This window comes from Anomalospiza imberbis, chromosome 15 (assembly GCF_031753505.1).
Source record: "Anomalospiza imberbis isolate Cuckoo-Finch-1a 21T00152 chromosome 15, ASM3175350v1, whole genome shotgun sequence".
NCBI classification, from domain to species: Eukaryota; Metazoa; Chordata; class Aves; order Passeriformes; family Viduidae; genus Anomalospiza; species Anomalospiza imberbis.
Window position 1 is genome coordinate 11,092,273 of NC_089695.1, and position 22,169 is coordinate 11,114,441.

The 22,169-nt window shown below is 42.2% G+C and overlaps 1 protein-coding gene across 3 annotated transcripts in view; it reads right to left on the reverse strand.

The window, feature by feature from the left end:
* Nucleotides 1-2,201: 2,201 nt before the first annotated feature.
* The window catches only part of RASGEF1C (RasGEF domain family member 1C), a 71,040-nt gene continuing 51,072 nt past the window's right edge, over nt 2,202-22,169 (reverse strand). For all 3 annotated transcript variants that reach the window (XM_068205836.1, XM_068205837.1, XM_068205838.1), the window contains 10 exons: nt 21,044-21,256; nt 18,879-18,953; nt 15,476-15,571; nt 14,298-14,400; nt 14,118-14,197; nt 13,423-13,518; nt 8,865-8,960; nt 8,589-8,712; nt 6,492-6,564; nt 2,202-6,096 (listed from right to left, as the gene is read on the reverse strand). In XM_068205836.1, coding sequence (XP_068061937.1) covers nt 6,072-6,096; nt 6,492-6,564; nt 8,589-8,712; nt 8,865-8,960; nt 13,423-13,518; nt 14,118-14,197; nt 14,298-14,400; nt 15,476-15,571; nt 18,879-18,953; nt 21,044-21,256 — 981 coding nt within the window. In that variant the 3' untranslated portion in view covers nt 2,202-6,071. The remainder of the gene's footprint in view (nt 6,097-6,491; nt 6,565-8,588; nt 8,713-8,864; nt 8,961-13,422; nt 13,519-14,117; nt 14,198-14,297; nt 14,401-15,475; nt 15,572-18,878; nt 18,954-21,043; nt 21,257-22,169) is intronic.

Consider the following 22,169-nt stretch of genomic DNA (forward strand, 5'->3'; position numbering starts at 1 on the left):
ACTTGTAGGACTCCTGAGCTCTGAACTACTAAGTCTTCTGCATTCTAGGAGGCCTGGAAACATTGCTACACTGTAATATTAATCTGGGTTGGCAGTTTTAAGGCCATGGGGATGAAAAGAGAGAAGGACTCCTATTCTGTTATGACAGATCTGGAGTATGAATACGGAGCCTTTGTATGGCAGAGAGCTAGAAAAACGTTCCTTTGGCATATTGCAAGAGCTGTTTATGGAGCAGAATACCACTTCTGTGGAGGGAAAGGCATCCAGGGAGGAGCGAGCAGTCCAAGCCACTGTGAATTTACAGCACTCCAGTCTGTGCTGGCCACGGAGCAGGCAAGGGAGCTCAGCAGGAGTGACTCATACTTAGCTTCTTTCTGAGCTGAGGCTGCAGCCTGAGTTTCAGTGTCTTGCACCCGTGCAAAGTGTGTGAAATACCAGCCATACAAGCTGTCTGCTCGCTAGCTACACTTGCATAATGTAACAGTGCAGGATGTGATGCCTTGGATGAGCATTAGCTTTAGTGTCTTTAGTATTTTTGCCTATCTGAAAATACGCAGAAAGAATTGTAAAAGTAATTAATATAAACCAGATTAAACTTCAGACAGGTTCCATCTAAAAAGGTAACTGGTTCAGCTGTTCCACAGAGCAGGGAGCAGTGGTTTCAGGGGACAGGAAACACTCTAGCCAATATTAAAATAAAATTATTGGTAACATTTTCTGCACCAGTATTTCACTGTATTCTCTCCTTCCTTCACCTGCCCAGCTGCCATTAGTATTAATAGAAGATATTTTGTTCCACTCTGCCACCATGCAGTGAAATATGAAAGATAACAACCATCAACGTATTTCTAATAATTTTTAAAATACTTATTTTTCTTAGATCTTAAAATCACTGTCAACTAAGTAACAAATTCTTGACTGTTTTAAGTCCACTAGAGAAAACTTCTTTTAGTTCAAAGAATCTTCTTGCAATCAGTCTGTTGGGTGGGTAAGGAAGTATAGTAGGCTTTGCCTCAGGTGAACTTCCAAGAACTTTCTCTCCTTCAAAAGGGATGTGTCCCAGCATCAGAAAGCAGAGTGCAGGCTCAGATGTGAATGTGCACTGAGCTTTGAGATCATCCCCTGGTGGTGCCTGTGTTGTCATCCCACAGTTCAGGAATGCCCCGCACCACCTACAGAGGGAATTCCACTCGAAAGGTGATGTTAGAAAGGACAAAAGAAAAGACAGCTTTGGCCCACAGTTGAGTCTCTGAGCAGTAACAAGGGGGCTTTTCCATGTTTCTTTGTCACTCCCTAACCCCATTCTGCAACTACAACAATGGAAATAATCAGTTCACAATCAAAGGGGTTTAATTTCCAATGAGAGAGTACTTTGAGACAGTATGGCTAATTTCTACCAGTATAAAAAGAGAAAAAGGTTCTTAAAGCCAGAAAGTCAAATTTTGCTCTCAGACACGAATTAATTCGTTGGATCAGTTTTAGTCCTTGAATTTGCTGCTGAAACTTCAACAATGTCAAAGAAAACTTTTGCTAAGGCTGGACTTTCACCCTATTAAGTGCATCTCCCATCTGAGAGTTGCACCTGGCACAAAGACTACACTACATTGCAAAGAGAGTTGCATCTGGCAATACAGATTAATACCTATGAATAACTAAAAGCTGTACTACAGTTAATAATTGCAAGACTGCTCCAAAGCCCATCAAAATTAACTGGAGTTTTTCCTCTGGCACATTGCTGTGCTTGGAATCAATCTCATTCCATGGAACACAGTCATTGCTAGGCCAGAGACTGTTAACTGTGTAACATTTTTACATTGATATGCATATCTATTTTTTCTACTAACATGTCTTTTTAGTTGATAATTCCAATTACATATTCAGTGATCTGAGCTCTTTCTAAACTGGATTTACAGTCATGTGCAAACCAGTGCTCATGTGCTTTAAAAACAAGGTGCATTATACTATTGCAATAAAACGTGATGAAATAACCAAGATATCAGGAAGGGACAGGCTTAATTTTGATTGAGTGATTATCTTATCACCACTGACCACATCATAAAATATTCTTGAGCTCAGAAAAATATCTCTACATTTAAATTGTTTCTTATTTGAAGTGCTTTAGCAGCTGTCCACACTTTTTTCAAGTGACACCTCAGCAGAAGCTGAGATCGCAGTTTGCTCTATCCACATGGGGAGCTTCCAGAGATGTGCAACAGGATTGTGTTCATTGCCTAAGAGGGGGAATAACGACAGTCTGATCAGGGTACTCTGGTGCACAGGATGCTTGAGTGCTTGACTCATTTCAAGTTTCTGCCCTGAAAATTTAGTTGTGCCCAGCTGTCCTATATCCATGCACCTGTAATTCGGTAACGTGATCAGTGCGGATGTGAAATTGAGAGCAACATTGTACTATTACTTGTCTTCTGAAAGGCATTGAACAAATTCATCTACTGACTTCACACAAGCTGAAGGCACACAATTCCCTCCTTGCTTTCCACTGACCTTTATACCTATCCCCACACTGCAGGACAGCACACTCAAGAAATGGAAAAATGGGACTTTTGCTACCATTCTGAATACACTGGAGGAGGTGCAGAAGTGATTTCATGTATTTGGGTCTTTTAAAATACTGCTGTATACCAGAAACTAAGTTAATGCTTCTGCAAGGCTGTGTCATATTCACATCTTACCAGCTTAGGGGTTTGATACCAACACTGCAGACCTACAGGTCTAGCTTTGCTCTGTTCTCTGTGCAGCATTAGTTCAAGGAGCCGCCAGGGAGTGAATCCACTCAAAGACGCAGAATTAGAAATCCACAACATTACTACAAGTAACTTGTCTAGATGTTGGTCTAATGACTGCACAGTTTACAGTGGTCTAGTGCTTGGTGGGAAGCGATCCTTTCTTTTCATCATGGCAGGAGTTCTTTATGCCTTTATAGCAAGAAAAATAGATCACTGGACATGTATATATTCTACTTTTCATGTAATATAAATACATTTTTAGAAGAAATTTATTGCCCAAGTTGTCATTCTTTGTTTTCAGTTGTCATTCTTTGTTTTCAGGTGCTTGTTGGTGAAGCAAGGCTCCAACCCTGCTCCTGCCAGGAGCTGTTCACACTGGTTAGACCACAGATCGATTAGAAACTCAACTGACAGATGCAACTTAAGGCTTACTTTGTTTCTCTTTAAATAGGATTTAGCTACAAAATTCTGTGAAGACAAGCTACGTCTCCTGAAGTCTGTTTTTTAAAAGCACTCTCTTCTCATTTTAAGTTGTTTTGCACTCTCATCTCCAAGTCATTTTGCAAAGAGCAGTGAATGTCTCTGGAGATCAGACACTACAGATTAATGTGCCATGCACCTCTATAAAGCAATAATTGCTTCACTGCTCCCCAAGAGATGAGGATGTTTAGCACCTCTGAAAAAAGACCTTTTAAATGTGTGACTACATAAAGGCTTAAGAATAATTTAGTGCTTCTGACAGTCCCACTAAGCCCTTAATACCCACCTAAATCTGACCTTTATGCTTCCATTTTAAGCACTGAGGTCCGAAAGTTTTGGACTACGAAAGTGGTTTCGTTTGCAACAGTGATAAACTTTAGATCTAATTTAACTTGTACTTACAAAATTGCCCAAATTCATGGAAAGTGCCCCAAAATATAAGGAGTTATAATGAGAAACCATATTTTAATTAATTGTCACAGTTTTATAATCTCATCTGTACCAACCTCTACTAGCTCATTAGAAAAAGAGTGAGGATTTCAATTTTAAAAAGCAAGTTTTAAGAAAGGGCCCATCCACCTGCACTGGGTTTCAGGTTAGCAAAACCCCCATATTTCCACTGTGAAGTCACACTGTGCCTGTTAAAAATATACAGATAGCAATAAAAAATTACCATTTAGGAAACACATTTAAACATTAGTATTGTTGTAGATACGTTTATGGTTATTGCTCTGGATGCATCTGAAATTTAACAGGCTTTTAATGGCTTCATTTTGGAAATGGTTCTGCCTGAAGGAACAGCTATCTGTGCAGTTTCTCTGTGCAACTCTCAGCTCATGTACAAAAATTAACAAAGAGCAGATTCACGGTATCAGCAGAACAGTCATCATTCCATGACTGCAATGATGCTGTACCATCCTTACACTTAGTTCTTCCATACAAAGCTTGAATAAACACATTTGAGTTTTATGTCCCCCCTGTCTGAATTCACGTGCTGATAGATCTACAGGGAAAGGAGACCTGAAGTTCTGCCTCAAGCCCTGTTTGCAAATCCAGAAGAATCCATCCTGCTCAGTTCACAAGTGGATTCAGTGAGTCAGACTGGGCTCCCACAGGCCATAACCCAACACAGAACTGCTCTGCAGACACATCAAAGCTGGAGAGCACTACACAGGGCATTCCCAGGTTGCTGCCCTCAAACACCAGCCTGCCCATGCCTCCAGATCAACAGCTCACTCAGGCACGGACAACTTTGAGGCCTGGCAGAGGGCAGGAACAGTTCCAGTTTTCTGGCTGAATAGGCAGACACAGCCAGGTTTTGTGATTATCCTAATTTTTCAAAACACCACAGCCACTTGGAATCACTCTGTGCTGAAATAAAATTATTAGTGATTTCAAAGAAAGGGTTGCATCCTTCTGTTGTAGGGAGAGAAGGACTGGAACATCTGAAAAGGTAGCACCAAGTCAGTAATAAAAATGCAAAGTTCAGTATGATGTGACGTTTAGGTTTCATTTAAGCTTTTTGAGATATTTTCTGGGGCAGTTAGGAACATTCCTTCCACACACAAACAATAAGTCTACTGTTAGGGCTTAGTTTTGAATCTAATATAGTTCTTTATCATTTAATGTATCTAGCACCTTGATTATTGTACAACTTTAAACACAAGACATAGTCCCTATTTCATGTTATCTGTAAGGAAACTGTGAACTTTACAGCCTAAAAGTAAAAAAGACAAAAATGGTTATCTGTTCATGAATGACAAATTCTTTAGTGCATTCATTCCAGTCTGAAACCCTTTGTCTTCTTAAAGCATACCATGTAGTTCCCAAGTTCAGAGCAATTACCCACCATCCTCCTAAGTATCATGTTACAAAATAAGCAGTACTGTGTTAATTGGAACCTGATAGAAATGGTAATGCAGTACTTTTTTTCTTTGAGTGTGATAAAACCCCTTAAAAGATGCAACTCAGCATCAATAAATTTAGGGAATACACTACATACATTAAATAGAGGTAAGTTGAGTCCAGAGTCATTTGCTTCTTCATTCAACCTCAGAAGTGGTGGGGGTGTCTTTAAGCAGCACCATCAGCCCTCTGTGCCCTCCTCAGACTGGCCCAGATTCACAGTAAGGAAAGCAACAACAGCGGTGGGAAGATTAACTAAGCAAGAGTCACACTCCAGAATGTTCTCAGTAAAGATCTGTGGGGTCAGGACAATGTTCCCATGCTGACATGGCCTATATGTGACAGACGTGTTTGTGAGCGGTGTCAGTCCTCATCCCTGCAAGCTCCAACCTGCAGCAGTCAGTGCTTTGTTCAACAAGGCTGGGGGACTGCTAATGCAAGGTTAAGTTCTTTTTTCTTCATTCAGCAATGAACCAGATTGCTGTTGTCTGTCTTTGATTTGATTTTACAATCCTCAAAGGTTTAAAGAACTGCTGTCTGAAGCACCTGCTTCTGAAATACTCTTGTGTATTTTTGCTTTCTTTTTTTATACTTTTCCATTCTCTGTTGCAGTTCCATGATTCTCCCTGCTCCTGGTTTTCTTGCATTTTCCTTCAGAGGCGAAATTATAGCGATCCTGACGCAGTTTGGGCACAGCCACAAATAGTCTGTTTGTCCTTCCTCTCTCTGTCTCATAGTTAGAAAAGCATCATTGTGCACACAGTTCTGTTGATTTCAGTGGATGAATCCAGTTCATCCATCATGTTAGGCAGTCAAAAAAACCCAACAAAAAAATTCAAACAAAAGAAATTGTCTAAATCCCAAACAGGCATCTTTGGAATCAGTAGTGCAAAATGTTTGCGGATTTCTTTTCCTTGACCTACTGCAATAATCTCTCAATCTTCAAGTCTTCCCTAAAATAGTGGATCTGTAAATGTAAAACATAAGGACAGTTTTTTAAAAAAAGCAAGTTTAAAGGTCTGAGATGTTTTAATCACTCTCCTCATATTCTCACTTATACCAAACCATTTCACATCTCTTAGAAGAGCTGTAAACCATTGGAAGATCCAATTGACCTGGGGCATTCTTCATCTGCATTGGGCTTATGCATGGGTACAGCAAGCTGAGGGTATTCTTTACAGGGAGGATAATTTGAGATTAAAATGAGCTTTTATCAGTGCAGCCTTAGCTCTGCACATTAGTTTTAAATGGAAGAGACCCCTCTCAGGGGTCACAGCTTAAATACCTGCACTTCACAAGCTTTGGTATCAGAGCAGCTGTTTGGAGGTACTTTAGAAATGAGCTGATAAAATGAGAGGTTACCTTAAGGATTTCCACCTGTCTTTTTCTGTCTGGTTTTCTGGACTTTCACTTTCATAGGAAGCCAGATACAAACCTGGAAACAGTAAATATGTGTTATTACCAACAGCATTGGTAACCCCCATCCCTCTGCATTCTTGTATGTCCTTTTGTACCACACAGAAAGAGAAATTGTAAAATTTCATGGTCCCTCAAGCAGCTGGTAATCAGTGGGACGCTGATATTTAGCTCACATGTCTACCTTGGAAAGCTGTTACGTTAATTTTGATGGAACAGTAGAGGAGCCCAGAGTTAAAATATGTTAGCATGACCTCCTCATTACAATATTAAGCAGCTGAATGGTCTCTGGTTTTGCATAGAGATCTGGGCCCATTTCCTCCATCACAGCACTGCTACTCAGGAGTTATATGAACTTTTAAAAAGAGACAGTGAGAGCTGACACCTAAACACATAAGCTTTTAAAAACTAAGGATATTCTCATCACATAACACAACTTTATGTTCTTCAAGCTTCTTAAAGCTTATGGGAACATGGTATCTTAAATGGATACAAAATACCATTAAGGTAAGAGTGAGTTACAGAAACCAGAGAAGGAATGCAGTGGAAGAAAATTAATCTGTCCTTTTTTCCCCCTGCAAATCTTTACACTGTAGGATGCATTTTATTACACCAAAATGAATCTAGATTGCAGAGTCTCCTCTTCAAAAGCTGGCAGTGCATTAATATCTCACTGTCTTCACGGAATCACAGGCTGTAATTTGTGTTCACACACATTTCCTCATTTGACTGTTTCATGATGCTTTTATTCTTTAATACTGGAACCATCTCACCATTCAAGTCTGTGCTACAAAAGCATTGTCTTTTAATATTCAAGTGTTGGCCACCATTCCTCCACATTGTGACAAGCACAGTACAGCTGCATTGCACATGCCACTGCTGAATTTCTTTCAGATATCCTCCCACCTTTCATTCAGGGCAGTTCTTTCTACTCTGCACTACCCCTGGCTAATGGGGGAGGTTTCCTAGGACTTCTGCAAAGGGCATTTCACAAAAGCAGCATGAATACTGGGGAGGACACGAGGGAGAAAATCTGCATACAATTAATGGGTTGAGGTCACTCTTTTTTAGTCCAGTAGCCTGAAAACTGTATTCTTACCCTGATTTTCATTTTCTGTCCCTTTAGAGCCTAAAACAAGAAGAAATCCCTTCATCTTATCTCCTTTTGATACATATTACTTTAATCATATTAATTATTCTATTTTGGCAGTCATTCTTAAAATTTGGGAAGGATTTTAGAAGCAGCACTTTGCTTTCTGAAGTAGTCTGTGAATTAAAAACTGTCTGGTCTGATTACCTTGGATTAGTACAGAAAACTGCCTATGGAATGAAGAAAAAATAAACCCACCAGCAGAACAGCTTACGGGAAGGCTGCTATAGACAATTCTGTGCATGACAATGTATGGAGAGGCAGCTGACACAAACCAGCATGAAGTGACACAAACTGACATGCTGGATACCAAACTGACGAGGACAGAAAAGTATAAAAAGACAATCAGAGAAATAATTTCAGAGCAGGGCTTTAATAGCTACAGTTGAAATGAATAGAAAAGGTTTCCTTAAAAATTATTTTCTTTACATAACATGTCATTGCTGTAGAGGAGGAGGTCAGCTGGACTCCATCACCCTGAGCTGTGTTTACTGAAGAGATGACAGCACTCGTTTGTGAGAGAGATTGGCTCTGGCTCCATCAATCACAGAATGAGTGGCTAAGGGACAGCTGACATTCACAGGAGCCTGTGACATGCTTGTGTGGCCTCAAATCTTGATTAAAACAATAGGGCCACAATGGCAGCTTCCTAGACAGTGCCTTATAGAGAAGCTTCAGACAAGAGAAAAGCCATCAGGCAGCAGCTTCATGTGCTAGAAGGCTGTATTTGCAAAAACACATTGATAGACTGGGCATAAACAAGCTGTTTGGCAGGAAAGGCAGGAAACAGCTGGGACTGGTCAGTGAGAGAGATCACCAAAGCATGGATCAGGGTGTTAATTAGTAGTGATGAAGAGAGACCTTTTCAGTGATGAGTGATTGTACAGTCTTACCATCTTCAGTAAAAATGGGAGCAGTGTGCAAGTAGTGGATGATGTTAGGGTCTTGCTCAAATGGACACTCCACTTGTTTCCATGTTATAAACTCTCCTACTTGCTTAGCCAGTTCCAGGAATTTCTGTAAACATAAAATCATTCCACTCAGATATAATAATATTACCTCATATTCAGTGTTTGATGGTCTGCACTGAAAATAGTCTCAGGGTAATAGTCTCAGATAATCCCTTGGCTATCAGAATGGGATAGGTAAAAACATTTTTCAGATCTTACTTCAAAGTTGACGTGTCCATTTGGAAGGCGATTAGCACATCCCTCATTCAAAAAATAAATGTCTTTGATCAATAGGCTGAAGAAGGGGATCACAATCTGTGGAGAGAAATGACACAACCATTATCTTTTCAGTTCAGTATTTTCTCTGCATGAAAGAACAACTCAGTTGGGAGAGATGAGAATAAAGAAGTATTAACTTTTCAATGTGCTGTGCACTTGAAAAGCAGTACAGCTACAGGCCAGAAAAAGGGCAGTAGTGTCTAGAGAGATCTTCAGCTGCCAGAAGAATGTATGCTGAGATGAAAGTGAACTGTACACAATGTTCACTGAGCACAATAACATGACTAAGAAAGTGCTAAAAGCCCAGTTTATTATCAACAACATCACTGTCTGATGACAACATCAGACAGCGAAGAGCAAAATAACATTGCAGAACTCTTCCCTTTCCTGTTGTGTCCTTATAAACAGAGATGCTGAACACACAAATTGAGCAATTTAAACACAGGGGGGAACCAAAGAACCAATACTGTCCCTGGACAAGGAAAGACAGCATAAAATTTGATGACCAAGGACTTGTCTACAAAGAGTTAATCAGGAGCTGTTTCATTTTCAACAGCTCCATGCACAGCTACCTCTTGAGGCATCTAATTTCCTTCCTAGTGCCTGATTAGTACAACCTGCTTATCCAAATTAACCTGTAGACAACAAGATTGAAAATATTAAGCTGGTTGACAGGAAACTGCTAACAGTAGCCAGAGAGACCACTGTAGTTCTCAAAACTAGCCCTGGCCATCATCCAGGGCAGAGTGGCCTATAGCAGCAATCCAAGCCTTCCTTCTAACTCATCAGAGTTGGGTCATAATTTGCTATAAAAGAAGTCTGGATAGGACTCTTGAAATGGATGGAATTACAAGCAGGAATAAATAAATTTTATGCCAGATGTTCTACAGCAGAAAGCAGTAGAACAGCAGTAGGATGCACTTCAGCACTCCTGAAGTGCATCCTCAACCTCAGCAGAGATCCAGAGTGAAGCAGATTCTCTCAGGGTCCTTTGTCTCACAGCTCAAATGGAAAAGAAACATAACACAAAGGACCAGTCTGTGAAAGCTGACAGTCAAACCTCAGTCTGCCCACCTCTCCAGCAGTGACACTGTGACAGCAAAAGGCTGCTTGGGGGGTTTGAGCTGAAGGTCAGCAGCTGCCCCTGTGTGCCCCTGTGAGAATTTTCCTGTGGCAGCAATGTCTGTCTTTTAAACCACCAAGTACAAATTTAACCACCATGAACATAAAAGAAAACACACTGCATGGCAGTGGCCAAATGTTTCCACTGGTCTGATTGTATATTAACTGAACTGGAGCTTATTAAGCAGCACCAAAGCTAAAGAGCCCTCATTGGCAAGCAAGAAAAGCCAAGAGAGCAATCCTTTAGTTAAGTATTTAATGTTATTCCATCTCATGCTGTACATCAGCTGTAACAGGATATGAAATGGACCCAGAACAGGATTGGCAGCTGTTACTTTCCAGTCTACGTGGATGCTACAATGCTGTGATGCTCCAATGAGGGTGAACAAGCCATAGAGGTGAAAACACTGAGGCAAGGAGTCCACAAGCTACTGCCAGTGTGTGTTGTGAAAATGGAAGCCAATTTCTGTTCCAGCTAAATTACCACACCCGGTAAACTTTTACAGATCTGCATGTCTGCTGCCTTTCTTATGGGACAGCCACAGATAAACTCTGTAATGTCACTGCAAACAGCCATAAAAAAGCCTGGACTGATGCCCCAAGAGCCACTGGATACTTATCCTGATACATTTCACTGATAAAACTCAGGAATGAAAACAAAGCAGAGCTTTATCCTCCCAAAATGCTGAGCCCTCCTATTAGGATCAGGTGGAACAATTTCTAGTCAAACTGAGCTAAGTGTGTTTTAGGATTTATTTTCATATTACCCAAACTAGATCAGTCAACCTGTAGTAAAGAATACAACTCACTCTATGTGGTTTGTTTTCTACCAAAAATGATGATGACTCTGTAACCAGTGTGAACTCAAAAGGTGGGAAGGTACAGGGAGCTGGAGCCAGACACTGATCCCCAGCTAGAAATCACTGCCAGGTTCTGTCTTCTTTTTTTTTTTTTTTTGCAGACAGATGTGAGATTGTTCTGTCCTGCTCCACTGCCTAGGAGAAAGGTCAGCACCATTAGTGGTGCTAAACATGAAGGAAAAGCCTTGCTGAGAGGAAAGCTACACAAATGTGGGCTGGATGCCAGGGTAATACAGCTACAGAGCCCCCAGTAAGCTCTGAACATGGCAGAGCTCATTCTCATCTCATCCAAAAGGTGCTGAAAAGACATATCCAAGGACACTGATTCTCTACATATTTCCATGCAATTGCTGTATTCTGCTCACCATTTATTTTCCCAATAAAAATATATTACCCTGTATGTTTTGCTTTCCAAATTTCTGTAGGAAAACCAACAAAAGTGGTTACGATTATACTCTAATAATGGCTTCATTCCAGGCACTTTGGTAGCATAAAACCTGGGTTAGTGCCAGAAACTCATATTTCTCTCCATTTTTATCCCCCTCCCATGCCATCCAACCCATCTACATGCCGAAGGACAATTGCCTCCTGCAGAAAGAAGAAAGTTAATGAGATCTGACTTGTTCTTGCTCCACAGTATCAGACAGCAACAACACACGGCACTGTACACACTCCCAACATTTCAAAGCCAGAGCTATGCCATGAGTACAATGCAGAGTTTCCCAGTGGAATGACTTCATTTTGGAGCTGTCACAGGTCATTTGACTGCACAGACAAAACCAGACTTGCTTACTGACCAGTACACCCCTCTGCAAGCATAATTCAGTTTGAAGATAAAAATTTTCTTCAGAGCAAGCTTTGCTATGAGTTTGCCAAGAAATAATGTAACATCTTATGTCCAAAAGAAGTGATCATGTTCTTTTGGATGTGTTCAAAGTTCATTAAAACAAATAAATTATAATCTTGCCTATAAAAAGAAACAAAATTCCTTAATCCTACAGAAAGCATTACATGATCTGCTGTATCTGACACTGTAAAATACCCAGTATGAGTAGCTACCAAATCATATCCTGGAGCATTTTCCTGAACTAATGTTCTCTACACAAGGAAAACAGAATGTGGGCTTTTTCTGATGTAAAATAGATTCCTTTCAGTCTAATAACCTCTCTGCCATCAGTATTAACCAGCTGGGGGTAGAGATATGACAGAGATTGCTAACTTCACAGGAAATTAAGCCAAACAATAAAGCAACTGGTTTGAATATCTGTGATGGTTGCAGAAGAGCTAAACTGCAAAAGCATCTCAGACTGACAGGTCCTCACTGCAGTGTGTGAGAGTTGAAAGAATTGCTTTTCCAGTCACACACATCCAAATGATCTCTCCTTTGCATAGAGAATTGCTTTTCAGAACAACTCAGTGTACTCCCATTGCAGCTGAGTCAGCCTGCCACCAGATGCTGATCTCATTTCACTGTAAATGCTTTGAGATTCCATTAGCTTCAGCAGATTTACATCAAATTTACAGGGGTGTGAGATTAGCATCTGGCCTGGCTCCTCTAGTGAATGAATACTAAATTCCATATTGTGCTTGTTCATGCAGCATCTACTTTAGCTCTGCCATGCTTAGAGCAGAGATTACCCATTTATGACTATGGGCAATTGCAGTGTAAAACACAAACCTTTTTTCACAAACCAAAAAATAAAGAATTGAATGGAGGAATAAGAAAATTAACAAGAAACACATTGGGGCACAAACCAGGAGGATCCTACACTCTAACATCTTGTCAATCTGATTTTTGCAGCATCAGTGACATGTCAGAAAGCTCCACATCTGCCATGAACACTGATAAAACACTTCAGTTCTTGCTCACTGAGATGGCAGCAACAACCAAATGAAACGAAAATTCACAAGGAGAGAATATCACCCCAAATTTGCTGCAATGGATTTAGACTAGACTCCCTTGCAGGACTTGTGGTAAATCATCTTTCCTTAATGTAACTGGAGATCCACCTTGCCTCCATTGCTGTGCCCTTTGCTCTCCATCTCACCTCACACATCACACAATAGGGGCTTCTGTGCCAGAGCCTGGGGCACAGCTGTAACAAAGCACAGCTCCACCTTCGTCTGCCAGGATCATGCTCCATCACCAAAATAAAAGTCTTTTCAGTCTGGAATACCTGTTCCATCAGGTTTATCAGTCTCAACAATGTGAATTTCCCAAGGATGTAGAGACACTTGCACCAAAGCTCTCCATGCTGTGTGTCCTGCCCTCTCTAAACCTCCCAATGTCTGACAGCAAGTCCACAAAGATTTGCTTTGATCCTATCCAGACTCTTTCAATCACTTTTTTTTCTTTTTTCACATTTTACATTTCCAGTTCCATCTTGAAGCACACAGGCCTTGCACTGGTGACCCATGGAAGGGAGGAGAGCATCTGCATCAAGTGCTGGAGCCACTGACTCCCAGCAGAAATGCACCTGCCCATGTGGAGGTGGATGGGCTGTGCTCACACCCACCTTCTCCCTGTTGCTGTGCGCGGTGAGGGACCTGTGGGCAGCCCCCCGCAGCGCTGTCCGGTAGTTGTAGAAGTTGCCAGTAGGGTCCATCTGGTGCTACATGCACAAAACAACACACATTGGTTAGAAAGTAGCTTGGGCCCATGAACAGAGCAGAGCCTCCATCTTCAAAATCCGATGCCTGCAGAACCCCATGCACCAAGGATGCAATGAGAGGTCTACAGCCCATGGCTGTTTATAACTTTGATATTTCTACTGACAGCTTACTGAGCTTTTATGTGAACAATAAGCACTGCACATTCTATGTGCGCCAAATCCTGGAATTCTCAATACAAAATACAGCCTTGGGTCTTCACTCAACCTCCCAGGTACAGACTGGGAGCTTTACATTCAGCATTGCGCCCATGGCCAAACAAAACATGCATCAGTAGAAGCACTGTGGTGTGCATATAGGTTCATACTTTGGGGTTTTTTAAATTCCTCTTATTTATTTGAGTACTCTGAATTCCCTCTGCATATCATCAGCTTTACAACTTCCTCACTACACCTGGCATATTTCAGCTTAAAATCAGGCTCTCTGCCTGTGAAATGTGTCTCCAGACATCTCACACCTGAATAATAATGTAAATTCCCAAACAAAAATATCCTGAATATAATTCAAGCAGTGCATCAGGATTTATTTATTTTTTTTTTACCTCCAGAATGAAAAATTTGGCTGTTTTCACTTTAGACCAAGTCTTCTTTAGCCTGGAAACTGGACTCATATTCATTCCAGCTATAAGTGAGAGAGAAAAAAACAGAGCCATTGATAAGAACTGGGTTTCCTTTTTCATCAGTGGCAGCTGATGGAAGACCCGGTTAGAAGCTGTACTTACAAATGATTGCCATCAGTGAATTAAAATTCCCTATGTTAAAGCACTCTCGGGCAACGTCAATGAAGAATTCGATGACTTGTGCTCGCTGTTTCTTTTTTGCAGGCTGTAAATTAAAATAAATGAGGATCTGTAATGAGCATATGCAGAACTGGAGGTCATCCTAAGCATTTGTTCCATGCATAGTGTGGCTTCATGCACAGCTTGGGCCATCTGCTTTCAGTCACTGGCCCTAATTCTGTTCCAGCAATCCAGCGGATGCTGGTGACTGGCAGCCTCTGAAATCAAAGCTTTCACTGCAGTGACACCGGAGAAATCCATGGCAATTCCCAGCCCCAGTGACTGTCTCAGTGCTGGAACAGGCAGCCCAAGCAGCCCTGAAGCAGAGCCTCAGCTCCCTGCTGGCCTCCCTCGAGTCAGTGGGCTCATCAGCACAGACTTCCCTAAGGGCAGGATTCCACACCCCTGTAACAGCAGCACCTTTGTCTCAGAAAGAGCTTGTGTCATTGCATTAATCCCTTTCCCCTCTTCTATCCCTTTAGCAACACAGCCAGACCAAATGACAGCATTTTAAAAACTCATTTTAATTGGACTGGAATCACCCTATCTTTTACAAAGATGATCTTCAAATGGCAATCCTTACGTGTCACGGGCTATACTGGCTCTTAAAACTATTAGTATTCCTCCCTTCCATACCTTTTCCAAAGAGGAAAACATTAATTTCATTTTGATGGGAACAAGTTAAACAAACTAAAACCACAAGTTAAGGAACAACAGCCACAACTACACTAATGGGCAGCAGGACAGAGAGCCATGCAATGGGAATTCACACACAAAGCAAATCTTTAGGATGACAGATAGCAAATACAGCTTTGCTGGCAGAAATCTCACAGGATAACTCAAGGCATTTTTTCCTCTCTTTTTCCCTGCAGGGTTCATTATTCCACACTGTGCTTCTACTACATCAAGAGAACAGTGCATTCCCCTGTGTGCCACCACCTCTGTTTTGCAATATGTTTGTCATTTATCAGGTCTCTTCTGCAAGAGCAACACTACTAAAACTTACCATCAGATGCTTATCTGGGTCATAAGAAATAAATCCCCAGGATTGCTTATTAATATAAAATCTCAGAGTGGTACTTCAGGTATGTGGTAAAACGTGGCACATACTTGTAACTTACCATGCAAATTTCTGTTGCTACGAGATAGCAGAGTCTATTGAACCATTTCACATAGGCCTCAAGGTTACTTGTCTTCTTCTGTTCACTGAAACAAGTCTGGGGGAAAAAAAGCACAGAAAAATATAACTGTGTTCAGTCAGTGACCTGATCAGTAAGATAAATACTGCACAAAGGTAATTACTGGCCACATCTCTCTCTTGCTCATGGAAGACTGTGCGTTTAAGGGCCCCTTCTAAAAATCCTGTGAATACCTGGGTGTGTCACACTGCACAATTCACACTGGTGTCCAGAAAACAGCCCCATTTTGCCTGCAGCAAGTGTTCCCTGAGAGTCTGCTCTGACCCTTGTTCACTGGGATATGAACAGCTGAGGCATTGCAGGATTCTGACATCAGCAAAGACATGCAGACAAAATAAGACAGGCACAGTCTTCCACAGCAGGCTCAGTTTGTGACTTTGATTTCAGGATTTCCTCCACCTCAGCAAATAAAATCACCCACAGCCCTTTTCTGGAGGGGAGGGACCAGAATTTAGTGAAGTGTACAAGAGATAAACAAGGGAAAACACAGTTCTGGATGATTTTTTGTGGAAAAAAACCCCACTATTTTCCTTAGTGAGTTTTCAGAAAAACAGGTTCTTAGCAACCAGCTCTGCCTGGATGGCTGTGCTTGAACAGGTCACTTACATGCCAGAGGCACTTCACTGATAAGAGTCGTTGCAAGAAGCATATTTTTCACTTATTTATATAAAACTTAACATAAATTCCCATAGCTGATACAGGCTTATGTGAGCAGACACTTGGCTGAATTCTTCCAGTTCCTTTGTCATCAGCAGAAAATTTGACTTCAGAGGAGTGAGTGATAGGGCAGTTCACACAGCCTGAATATGTTGCTTGGGATTGTAAGAATTCAAGTGCTTTGCCCAGCTTTAAACTCTTAGACAATCCATCTAGGATACTCAGCTCTCTGAAGTTCCAGAGATTTGTCTGAACATTCAGTATCATCCACTAGAGGGTACCAGAGAACACTGATTTTTGTTCTATTAGGACGATCATTTCCCAGAGGTACCATAAACACACGCCACTAAGAGGAAAATCATAATGCATAATCCATTAATGGGATCACCCATATTATGTAAGGTAAACCAGTGACTAAGAACCCCTTTGGAAATGTGGCTTAATATGATTCCCAAGGTAACTCAAAGTAAGAAAATATTCATCTGTGATTCTGTATACAGACGTGTTTAGGAACAGAAATCACAGTACCATGTTATGGAGGAGCAAAGCCTAACAGGACTGAAATTCTGAGCCGCTTTATGAATAGACTAAAAACACGATAAGAGTGTATTTTTAAAGCATCTGAAAAGTAAATGTTAGCAAGAAGCATGTAAATATCAAAAACCCAAAGGGAACCCAAATCAGCCCCAGTCTAACCATAGCAGCTGCTTTTCATGTGCTCCATTGCAACAAAAAGTACACAAAACCCAGGTTTTGGTCTGAAAATAGTATTTCCATCTCAGAACTGTTGTCCTGTGCCAGGGCATAAGAGCCACAGCTAATAACGCAAAACTTGTGAAAAATGTGCAACAGTAAAGTGGAGACAGACTGCTTTTTAAAGGTTAAGCTTTATAAATGGCAGCAATATTTAGCACCTCCCAAGCATCTTCCATCTGCAGCTCAGAATGCTTGATAAACATTCATAAGTGAAGCCTTTTGAAGCCCTCACGCAAGAAAGATGTTTAATATGATCTCCAGCTGGAGGGAATTCAGACCTGAGCCAACTCCCTGTGTTTGACAGGGATATTCTTCATGGGTCAGGGAATATGACTCCACATAAGGTTTGTGCTACTTTGTCCAAAGACGTGTCCAGAGAAGGGCAAAGGAACTGGGGAAGGATATGGGGCACAGATCTGAGGAGCAGCAGCTGAGGTAGCTCAGCTTGGAGACAAAGAGGGGGAACCTTCTTGCTCTCCACAGCTCCATGGAAGGAGATTGTAGGGCAGGGGGGAGTTGGCCTCTTCTCCCAAGTAACAAGCAGCAAGACAAAAGGAAATGCCCTCAAGTTGTGCCAGAAGAGGTTTAGAAAAATTTATTCACTGAAAGGGTAGTTGGGCATTGGAACAGGCTGTCCAGGAAAGAGGTGGAATCACCATCCCTGGAAGTGTTCAAAAAATGTATGGATGTGGCACCTGGGGACATAGTTTAGTAGTGGCCTTGGCAGTGCTGGGTTAAGGGTTGGAGTCAATGATCTTGGAGGTCTTTTCCAACCTAAACTATTCTGTGACTCTGTGTGCAATGCTCTCCCCCTGGGCTATATCTTGGCACAGAAGCTTTTCTAAATGTACCACATAAAGCATGAAGAAAAGCTCCAGACTATCCCCACTGTGATCAGCCTTGCTGACTTGAAGGCCAGGTGGCTGAAATCTCACTGTGGCTGGTTTGGTATCTTGTGTTTCTGACACATTTTCTGCCTTTGAGTTCCTTTCTAAGGAATGTGATCAGTGCCCAGAACACCTGGAACTCCATCTCTGCCAATTTCCCTCATGCTGAAACAAACTGCAGAATCTCCACAAGTCCAAGGAGAGGAAAGGGCCCAATGTTGCATGTTCGTTCCATCCATCCATCCATCCATCCATCCATCCATCCATCCATCCATCCACCTTTTCACCATTACAAGCTATTTTGTGCTCTTTGTGCAGCACTACAAACACAGGTCTTCCTGGTACCTTTGGCATCCAGTGAGGAAATTCAGCCATTGATGTGTGATCTCAGTGGGAATGTATACGCAGTTCAGGGCAAGAATTTTCCACCCTTTCTTTTCAGACAGCATGTGAAATCTCTGACTCTCCCTCTCCAGCTAGGAAGCATCTTTCCTTTTTGAGGCACTCACTGAAATGTTACTTCAAACCTCAGGGGAATCAGTGGAAAGACTCCAAGTGGCTTTCACAGCCTTTGGATGAAGCCCTGATCAGGCACTCTGTTCCCTGTGGCGCTTTGGGTTATTGTGTAGAGAGAGAAGAGTTGATTCATGACGCACTGACTCATTGCTGTGGTGTCTGGGCACACACTGAGGCCATTACATCACATCCCGAGCCTTTAGTCCTTCACCAGAGCAGCAGACATTCCCTGGCTGTGTACAGCCACAACCATCCTTCCCAGTCAAAGCAGCCTGGGAGGAACAAGCCCAAAAGCACACCAGGGTGGTGGCCAGTTTGTCACCAGGGAGGAATGGCAGTGACCTGCCAGTGTGAGCTCTGCCAACAGGTTCCCATCCTTGCCATGACAACACAGGTCACCAGTTGGCGTGGCCCATGTCAGCTTGTGACTCAGGCCCTGTCCTGGGGACCTCGTCACAACTGGACAAACTGTGGTCACAGGAGACACTTTGTATGTGGAGAAACCATACCTTGGTGCTGTCCAGAGGGTCCTTATGTACAAATGCCTGCACAAACTCCTCAGGTCCAATGTGACTTAGTCTTTCCTGTTGAGGGTAGGGGAGTGGGAAGAGAGAAGGAAAAATAAGAAAGCACTCCAGAATATCTTCTGTTTCTCTTGATAAAACAGCATCATTTTCTGTCAGCTCTGAGTGGTGTCACTAAACTGGTAGACAGCCAACTAACTGAACATTAAAATTCATAACAACAATTAGAACTATGTCAGCAGAAAGATGAAAATTAGAATAAATACGTCTCATTACTGACAAGCTGCAGGAAGAGTCCCCTCCACTGCACTGGATGCACAGGGCTTCATCTGGGAGCCAGCAGACATCAGTTGTATTTGGTGCTCCCTCAGACCTGCTGTGGTCCAGCATCACTCAAAAGCGAAATTGTTTCCCAGGTGCTACAATGGCAGTAATGCTGTCATCTGGAGTTCACAGCATCCCTCTGCTCAGCTGCCAACACAGGGCTCTGCCCTGGCTCCCTGCTCACTGACCCCCAGGTGCTGCCCCGGGGTGATGGCTCTGGGTCACTGGCTAAGGAAGGCACTGAGGATGCACGTGACACATTAAAGGCTTTGCTTACACTGGAGAGTATCCCAGGCACTAAGCAAAACAAGAATAAAGTATCCAAATCTCTCTAAGTAAAAGAGAGGCCACCTCCAGCAGCTCCTGAAAAAACGTGGCAGCTCCAACAACACACTGACTTTCCTGCTAGGCTTTTCACTCTCCTTAAACATGTTTATTAGAAAAATAAATATTGTCAGTAGGTTGTAGGCCACAAAGGTATTTCAGAGGAGGTATTTTGGAATTCCTACAGTCCAAACTTAGAATACTCAAACAACAATAAAATGAATAGTCATTCTGGTCAAGGCAAAATTTTATGTCTAGTCCAATGCTTTTTTCTCTGGGCCTCTCACCTTAACACTGATAACTGTATAGGGCTCTTACTAATCAATAACTGTTTTAAATAAGTATCAAATAATTCTTACTAACAAATAAGCATCAGACAGTTTCAGTGCAGAGAATTTGATGTATCAGACATGGCAATGAAAGAGAAGGTAAAGAGAATTGATTACAGTACAGTGGAATTTAAATCTCTAGCTGCTTCTGTTTTAAAAAGGCAGTGATGCCTCAGTTACAGGGAATTTCCCCTTGGAAGACAGCTGTGCTGTGGAAAAGGAAAAAAACAAAAGCAAGAAAAATCTCCACGCAAAAGGTTTTCTACTCTCTGGCTTAAGTTATATAAAGCAAAGAGAGCCAAAGCAGCATGTTCTGAAAACTATCCATTCCACTTCTGACAAATGGAATATGAACTATCTTCACAAATCCAAAGGCTGATTTCCTAATGCTCACTCCAATCCACAGTGCTTTTCATGTCTTGTTTTTCCATCCTTCCCCTGGAGGATGAGCAGAGTCCACAGGAGGACAGGCAGCAGGGCACCAGAGCAACAAGAGGTCTGCAGATGGCAGCAATGTTTTCTGTTCTCTGTGCACACCCAGGAGGTCCGTGGGGAGGACCTGACCCTGGGAGAAGGGTGTGCAGCACAACAGCACATCCAAGGCTTCAGCACTGCAATTTTTCACACAAGAGCCTGTTTGGGAGCAGACTGCAGTCCAGCACAGGGGGAACAGCAGGAATTTGTGGGGGTGGTATCTGCACACCCTTATATGTCCATGCACAAAGTCTCAAAGGGAAGAATGAAAGGCACATCAGACAACCCACTGCTTTGTGTGCTGCAGAAATGGATTTGAACTGCTAAAATTTCTTTCAAATTTATAAAAGGGTTAATGACCAGCCATTTCAATAGCACCTGCAGAGCTTGTGGGGCTCTGAGCACCTTATAGAAGTGACATTCCCAGGACTTGACTTTGCTGGGATAGGATTCTCATTTCACAAATAAGCAAGCTGAAGTACAGTGACCTGCTCCAAGCTGCACAGGGACACTCTGATATATAGTTTGCTTCCCAAACATCTCTTAACCTGTCAAACCCTGCCTCCTGCTGCAGTGCTGATACAGCATGGGATATGCTGCAGCAGTGCAGACATTTTTTGGTTATGTCTGGAATACTTAGCAGCTGATGGCTTAAAATAACATCTCTGGCTGCAGAAGTTGGGAACCATTCCCACTTACCAGCTCCACATGTGTCAGCTGCTGAGCCAGGGTGTAAGGGTCACTGCAGACGCTCAGGATTTCTCTCTGAATTGATGGAGGTTTCGTTTTAAAGGCAACCAGCTTATCAGAGACAGCAGTACTGATCTTGACAATCCCTTCTTGCCCATGGCTGAGGGTTGCAAGCTTCTGATTCAGGGCTTGCAAAAGCTGATTCATCTTTTTCCAGTAAGCCTGGAGAGGTAGGGAGAGAAACATAAGCCACCCAGAAAAGTTGACACAGGATTGGCTTTTTTGTGCTGAATTTTGCTTTCTGCAAAATACTCCTAAGCCAGAAACAGGTTATTTTATCTCCAACAAGCCTATTTCAGAATAACCAGTTGGCTTAATTACAATTCTGTGCTCTGGACACAGAGACTGCAGTAAAGAGAAGAGGCAGGCAGGACTGGTGGGTTGGGCTGGCACTGATACTCCACATTCCTGCCAACATCAGGTTCAAAGGAGAGGCAATGCTACCACATGAGTTACTGCAGCTTTCTGGAGCACAGCAGCTTTTGGTACCTATCTTTTATGTCAGCTACATTTTGGCTGAGAACTCTACCTGTCAACGCTGCTTTGTCAACTCTTATTTATTAGGAGTAAGAAATGTTTCTGATGTTATTTCTCCATCCTTTTGACCTGAATGCAGAAGAAGCTTGCAGCTGCTTGCTACCCAGCTGGAGTGGCTGGAGCTTTGAGTATTTAATATCCAAATGTTAATTGCTGCTGATGGAAGCTCATATTGTATTCCAAGCACAGCCATGTGCTCAGCAGGATCATCATTACCAGCTTGCCCAGGTTGTTCTCAGAGCTGGAGCAACTCTTTACAGACAATGAGTGGATTCTCTGACCATGGAGGATGGGCAGAAAGAAATTACTTCAACTGTTCATGACTGACAGATGCAGACATCACAAAACTGAGATAATAGAACTGGTGGATGGGTTCTAAGGATAAGATTAATTGGAAATGTCCTTGGCTAGACTGTGGCTCACTACAAAGAACAGCACACCTGTGTCATGTCCCAAGCTAGATGCAGCTCAAGTGAGCCTCTGGGGAGTAATCCCATAGTTTAGATCCAGCCTTGTCTTCAGAGTTTTGTAGGCTATG